This window comes from Cyprinus carpio, unplaced genomic scaffold (genome assembly GCF_018340385.1).
Source record: "Cyprinus carpio isolate SPL01 unplaced genomic scaffold, ASM1834038v1 S000000168, whole genome shotgun sequence".
Classification (NCBI taxonomy): Eukaryota; Metazoa; Chordata; class Actinopteri; order Cypriniformes; family Cyprinidae; genus Cyprinus; species Cyprinus carpio.
Window position 1 is genome coordinate 438900 of NW_024872919.1, and position 7500 is coordinate 446399.

The window sequence follows — 7500 nt, forward strand, 5'->3', positions numbered from 1 at the left end:
TTCTGTTGTTTCAGTCCAATAAGTTAGATTAATTTTCTTTTTGTGCTGTTATTATTTGGTTGGGCCAAATTGTGTGGATGGATATTTCAGAGTCCTGATGCTGGCTGTTGTTAGTCGTGTTAGTTTGCTTCTGCAGCTTCAGGATCATCTGGATCTAATTTTCTTTTTGTGCTGTTATTTCATGGTTTTTAAGGGCTTTAAAAATTTAAAATGGTAAGAGTTGGGGTCGCTCATTTTTAGGTGTTTCCAAAATTTGATGGCTCGTTTTTCAGTGTGCATTAGTAGAGGGTATTGGCCTTGTTTCCAAAATTTGATGGTTGTTCGTAGTGTTCTCCTACTCTAAGGAGACTCTTACAGAACTCAGCATGCAGGGCTTCAATCGGATTTTTGTCCCATTTTTCAAATTCGTGATTCAGGAGAGGACCCCCACACTTCACTGCCATATAATGCAATAGGTTCAATGACTGATTGGAATATTTTGAGCCAGATTCGAATTGGTTTTTCAATTTGGATAGATTTTCTGATGGCATAAAAGGCCCTTCTCGCTTTCTCTTTCAGTTCATTCACAGCCAAATTTAGTTTACCAGTTTGCACTCATCTTCAGCCCGAGGTATGTGTAGTTTGTGGCATGTTCTATTTTGGTCATACCAAGGGTGAAGCTGTGGGTCTCTTTCCCTGAACTCTGGGTCTCTTCTGGAATGTTAGTACTTTAGTTTTGTTGGGATTAATGGTCAGGGCCAGGTCTGACAGAACGTGTGCAGGACGTCTAGGTTCTGCTGTAGACCCTCTTCTGTTGGAGACAGCAGAACCAGATCATCTGCAAACAGCAAGAGCTTTATGTTGGAGTCATGTAGGGTGAGGCCAGGTGCTGCTGATTGTTCTAGGACTCTCGCTAATTCATTAATGTAGATATTGAAGAGGGTCGGTGATAGTGGACAGCCCTGCCTCACACCCCGCCCTTGAGTGAAGAATTCTGTTCCTTTATTTCCGAGTGTATTTATTGTGCATTGATTGTTTGAATACATTGTTTTTATAATATTGTATGTTTTACCCCCAATACCTGATTCTAGAAGTTTTGACAGCAGACCTTCATGCCAAATTGAATCAAAGGCCTCTGGGAAATCTACAAAGCAAGCAGATATTTGGTTTTGTTTTGGTTAATGTATTTGTCGATCAGGGTGTGTAGGGTGAAGATGTGGTCTGATGTTCTATAATTTGGTAAGAATCCAATCTGACTTTTGCTGAGGGACATTGTGCTCGGTGAGGAAGTGTACGAGTCTTGTGTTGATGATATTACAGAACAGCTTCCCAGATTACTGCCACACAGATGCCTCTGTAGTTGTTTGGGTCTGATTTGTCTCCACTCTTGAATATGGGCGTTATGAGTCCTTGATTCCAGGCTTCAGGGAAATGACCAACACTGCAGAACCAAGTTGAACAGTGTTAGTAGAGCCGATCTTAATTTGTGCTCTGTGTTCTTGAGCATTTCATTGAGGATGCCATCTGGTCCACTTCCTTTTTTGTTTTTTAGGGCCTGGATTTTATCAATCAGTTCGTTTTCTGTAATGGGGTAGGTCTAATGGGTTTTGATATTTACCAATTGTATGTTCCATATGAATCATTTTTTCATATTTTTTGGGTTTGTTCGGGTTCATTGTAATTTCACTATAAAAGTTGTTCAAAGTGATTTTTCCAGGTGTCTCCATTTTGTATGGCTGTTTGTTCATGATGTTTTTTATGCAAGTGATTCCAGTTGTCCCAGAAATTGTTAGAATTTACGGATTCTTCAATAGTTTTGAGTTGATTTTGAATGTACTGTTCTCTCTTTTTTCTGAGTGTACTTTTATATTGTTTGAGTTCTTCACAATATTGATGGCGTAAATCTGCATTGTTTGGATGTCGGGGTTTTTGATTTGACAATCTGTCTTAATTTTTCCTCATGGTTTTACAGTCTCTCTCTCTCTCTCTCTCTATCAGTCTCTCTCTCTCTCTCTCTCTTTCCATCTCTCTCTCTCTCTCTCTCTCTCTCTCTATCAGTCTCTCTCTCTCTCTCTCTCTCTCTTCTCTCTCTCTGTCCCCCCCCCCGTGTGCGAGTGTCGGGTGGCGATGAGGGCTATTTCTGTGCGCGCCGGAGCTCTGTGTGACTCGACTCGAGCACCAGCAGCAGCATGCAGGAGGTTCGGCCTGTTCTCTCTTCTGGGCTTTGGGGCAGAGTTTGGCGGGTGGTGTGTGAGCCGGCCGCGGTCAGAGCGAGCGCAGGGCTGGGAGTGTGAGAGAGGAGCAGGCGGGCGTTCGGGCTCCTCACACTCAGATAGTGTGGCTCTGCGCCGCTGTCGCTGGAGAGGGCCGCGTGCGCGCGTGTAATAAATAGTCAGGCATTCTTCAGCTGTTGCGCTCTGCTGCTAAAATAAGCGTCTCTCTGGTTCGCTGTGTCAACCCACTTGTTGCGCTCTGCTGACTGTGTGTGTGTTGATCCTCAGGTGGTGGAGCAGGGCATGTTCGTCAAACACTGTAAGGTGGAAGTCTACCTCACCGAGCTCAAGCTGTGTGAAGACAGCAACATGGAGAACGTGGTGACGCGCCGCTTCAGCAAAGCAGACACCATAGGTACAGCTCCACACTGCTTCAGCGTCTGAGAGAAACCGCTTCATGTGTAGCTGTACGTCTTCTGCGACTGAAGCGTATGCTCAGAAGAGTCAGAGCTCAGAAACTATGATCGTGTGCAAAGCTCTAGTGAAGTGCTTGTGTTGAAAAAGGTTCTTTGTGAAGCACTGAAAACTGCATTAGCGAGGCTGTATTTTTGTGTAGATCTGTGGTTGTCAGACACCATAGGTACAGCTCCACACTGTATTTTTGGGTAGATATGTGGTTGTCGAGCAGGAGATGCGGAAGCTGTTCAGCATCCCGGACGAGAAGGAGACGCGGCTGTGGAACAGGTACATGAGCAACACCTTTGAGCCGCTGAACAAGCCGGACAGCACCATCCAGGACGCCGGCCTCTATCAGGGACAGGTGAGAGGGACACCTGTACATCACTGCTGGTCTGAGTGAAGAACAGCTGGTGACGAGGCTTGCCTTCAGAAGGGCACTTTCTAATAATATCACACATCTGTTTCTCAGAAATACACATTTGACTGTAAAGCACTGAGCTTGAGTTGGGAAGCATACTTATTTTAACACCAGTAACGTGCAAAATGTTCATTTGTATATAACACATAATATATTCTACTCTTATTAAATGATCCGTTAGTGTTGTGTGGTATTATACAGAGCTGACTGATAACTTCAGTGATTATAAAAGCAGCACTCTTGATGTGTGATTCAGTTGCAGATGGAAGAAAAGCTTGTTTTTCAAGACAATTTTCTTAATTCATGAACAAAAATGTTTTTGGTGTTTTTTTTTTTTTTTTTTTTTTTTGTTTGATGATTTTACAATTTTATCATTTCAAAATATAAAGCAAAAATTAGGGATGAATTAGAGCCCTGCATTTCAGGCCGGGCCCGACGGGCCCCAACTTTTTTACACCCCTCGGGCCTGTTTTAGGCTTCTCCTTATTTTTATATTTTAGACATCCATTAATTATGCGTCAGGAAACCAGACGCGGTAACTGTAACCATGGTGTTGTGGTAGAAACAGTCGAATGTTGTTACATCATTCATTTCAGGGTTTGTACAACCTTTGAGAGAGAAATTCAAACACTTTTCAGTGACTTTCAAGCATTTCACACAACTGTTTCCAGCACTTTAAAACTCTAAAATGACCCAGTTTGAATGTTATTTTTAATGGGATGAACAAAATATACTTTGTGGTAAACGAACACTTATGTAAAATTTAAAAAAAAATATATAAAATCACAATTATAACCAGTGGACAGCAGCAGAGGAGCACTTCATGTATGCTTTTTCTCTATATTTTGAAATTATAAAATCACTATTATAAAATATCAAATCATCAGATTTTGTCAGAATTTTACACTTTTTTTGTGTATGAAGTAAGAAAAGTCACAGTGCCTTGAAAAACAAACTTTCTCAATTTGCTACTAAATCACACATAATCACTGAACTTGGTCAGTTCCATATGCTAGAAGTAGGCACGGGCCGATTACTGGTTTCAAGGTATTTGAAAATGTCACGGTTTCAGAACCACTAATATTTTCCATTATACCGTTCCTGCGGTATGCGCTGTTCTCCATGTCTCCTCAGAGACTGAAAGAGTAGGAATCCCTCAGAGAGTAACACTGACCCTCCTCCTCCTGCTGCTGGTGAGCGAGCGGTCAGTCACGTGTGTGTAGGATGACCCGGGTACACTTCACATTCAGCGCTCCTTTCAGTCTCGCGCGCCGCGTCCGCACAGCTTTCAAAAGTATACTCAACCGATGAGCGCAGACGGATGAGCTCGACACATGCGCAGCTGTCCGCGAGCCCTCTTGATTACGAAAATAACGTAATGCCGACGGTGCGCGGACGGCCGAAATATACTTTGGCCTTTACGCAATCGGCAACCAGTCATTTTTTGCCTTATTGCAACTCTCTGTTCTGGACTTGCACAAACTGCGTTGCAATGCAGTCATTTTCCAAAATGTAATTTTATGTGAAAATATGAAGTCTGTAAACGCCCGTTAACACAAGCCAGAGACGCTGAAGACGGACGCACAGAGAAAATACTGCAGCAGGCAGATCACTCACTGTTCATGATGCACGAACTATTGGAAGAAAATCCTCAATATTGATTTGGGGTTTATATGAATGTGTTTCTGAGGAGAGCTGACTGTCTTCTGGAAAGTGTACGTGGTATAATTTCACAAAGCTTGTCAGAACATTCTGTTTTTGCTTAAAATTGGGTTGTTATTAAATCAAATTATGTGTATGATTACTATAATTTATATAAATGATATGAAATGATATAAATTATATGTATATGAATTATATAACTAAAATTAAATAACTGTAATTATAGATTTAGGTTAAATAAAGATGTCAGTCTTTATTTTTTTCTTTTTATGAAACAAATCAAAGAAAAAAATACATTAATTCTACTGTTTCTAATATTCTGTATGTTGCTCAAAAACAAAATATATTGTGTCCAGCGGGGGAAAATTATTATTATTTTTTTAATTGTCATTTAAAAATAACACATTTCAGATTTGTAACAACAATACGGTGAAACCGTGGTATTTTTGCTTAAGGTTATCATACCGTCAAAATCTCAGACCGGCCCATGCCTAGCTAGAAGAATAATGGTACATTTAATAAGAGTGGAATATATAAATTAATTTGACATGAAACATAAATACAAACTGAAAAACCTGGGAAATCCAAGTAGAAAGGTTCTGAGAATGTTCAACATCTGTATTTATTTTATTGTTTTACAGCTGTTGTGTTTTCTTTAGGAATCCTGCAAGAACTTTATTTTTCATTGATATTAAGCAGATGTAATTTTTTGGTCAGATCAAAATGTTATGACATTGTCACAATTGTAAACTTAAACTGTGAACCTTTAAAGCAGGGTCTAAAAATATATATGGTCTTTTTTTATAAATTACATTTGATACATTTACATTAGAATAAAGGATCCTGCAAGCACTTTAATTTTCGCTCCTTTACTCATACTGCACAAAAAGTGGTTCAATAACGTTGAATGTTACAGGGACTGATTATTGCAAATGCAGATCCCACTGTGTTTTGGTTAAACAATTTTTATTTATTTATTAATTTTTGCTAAGGTTTGCATATGGTGGTGTGTTCTTAATGATAGCTTTCTTAAAAATATATCCTATTCCTAAAATAAGAGATATCCCAATATTTCGCCTTGCTTACAGTTTCGCAATATATCATATCGCAACCCCTGTATCGTGATACGTATCGTATCGGCAGATTCTTGCCGATACACAGCCCTTACGTATCGTATCGTCAGATTCTTGGTGATCGCGCGCTGGCGCCTCCTTGTCCTGCAAAGCGTCTCCGCACAAACTATTGGATATAGTGCACATTTATCTAGGTTTAACGTTTAAACATTGTTATATGCTTGAACTGTTTTATATCTAAAGATTTAATTTTAGGCAAGTCGTGATGATTTGAGAAGGCTAAATTGATCAAACATAGGCTCAGTGTCTGACGCTGGCAGCTTAGTCGTTACTTTAAAAAAAAACTAAAACTTAAATTTTAACGAACAAAAAATGCTCAAATGTTTTTCTAAATTAACCTGATAAAAAAAGAAACGAAATAATCACTTTGCTATTACATACAACACTGAACTATTTTAATAGCTGAACCGGTAGTATAGGCTGGGGTGAAAAGACGGGCTCGGACCGGTTATTCTGATACGCTGTCGGACACGGGCCGGGCGAGGGCCTAAATCTGAGTGCATGACTAATAAACCAATAAGTGCTCCTCTGCTGCCATCTACTGGTTATACTGATAATTTAGTGTCTTTTTTTATTTTACATAAGTGATTACCACAGAGTAATTAAAAATCCCATTTAAAAATAACATTTAAACTGGATTATTTTTAGAGCTTTAAATTGCTGGAAACAGTTGTGTGAGAAGCTTGAAAGTCACTGAAAAGTGTTTGAATTTCTCTCTCAAAGGTTGTACAAACCCTGAAATGAATGATGTAACAGCATTCGACTGTTTCTGCACAACACCGTGGTTACAGTTAGCGTTACTGTTAACGGTTTTGTGCGTCAGTGCTGTTTGACCTGTTTATAATAATTCAAGCGCTTATGTGTTGTTTTTTTGGATCTGTGATCGCTCAGTGTCACCAGATCAACACTGGTTCCCTGACATCAGACCAGTTTTCTGGCACCGAGCTGGTGAACGGTCCATGCTGCGCAGCTCATACGACTAGTGCGGTTTCATTACGCTTTGTTTCGTTTGCCGTCTCATGTTTCTCATGTGCAGCTCTTATGAGTTGGGCAGCGTGGTGGTCGCACCAGTGCTACCGCTTAAGAAATTTAGTCGCACCAACAGAAAAAATGGTCTCAGTCTGGAGCCCTGTGATTGGGAGGAAGTAGATTTGTCAAGCAGCTTTAATCAGTTCCTGTAGTTCAGTGTCAACCACACACAGATATGATAGATGCTGTGATGTAGAAGGGCTTAAACAGTAATGAGAACGAGGTTTTAAAAGCGTACCAGTTTTTCTCTGGTTTTCCTCTGTCTGCAGGTTCTAGTGATCGAACAGAAGAATGAAGACGGCACGTGGCCTCGCGGCTCTTCAGCACTCAAGTGAGTCATGTGACGCACTGATCATCACATCATTGCTTTAGAGCAGATGCTTCAACACGTGCTTGTCTGCCCTCTGGATCTCCTGATCTCTCCACGAGAGTCGTCTCCTGTAACTCACGCTCTTCTTGTCTTTTGAAGGTCATCTGGTGCTTCCACTCTCTCTGCTTTACCAAAGATCTGCCCTTCATCTCTCACAAACAATCATAACAGCAGCTTCAGCGGCCGCAAGTAAGCCTGCAGTGGGCGGGGCCGGGGGAGGGGCTTGAGAGGGGGTCC

The 7500-nt window shown here is 40.7% G+C and overlaps 1 protein-coding gene and 1 pseudogene across 1 annotated transcript in view; both read left to right on the forward strand.

Annotated features, from left to right (window-relative positions):
- LOC122142794 overlaps positions 1-2616 on the forward strand; it is a 9478-nt pseudogene extending 6862 nt beyond the window's left edge.
- A 261-nt stretch (positions 2617-2877) lies between these two features.
- Positions 2878-7500, forward strand: part of LOC109064337 (ubiquitin carboxyl-terminal hydrolase 15-like) — a 15077-nt gene continuing 10454 nt past the window's right edge. Inside the window, 2 exon segments of the mRNA XM_042753854.1 lie at positions 2878-3012; positions 7163-7224. Coding sequence (XP_042609788.1) covers positions 2884-3012; positions 7163-7224 — 191 coding nt within the window. The 5' untranslated portion in view covers positions 2878-2883.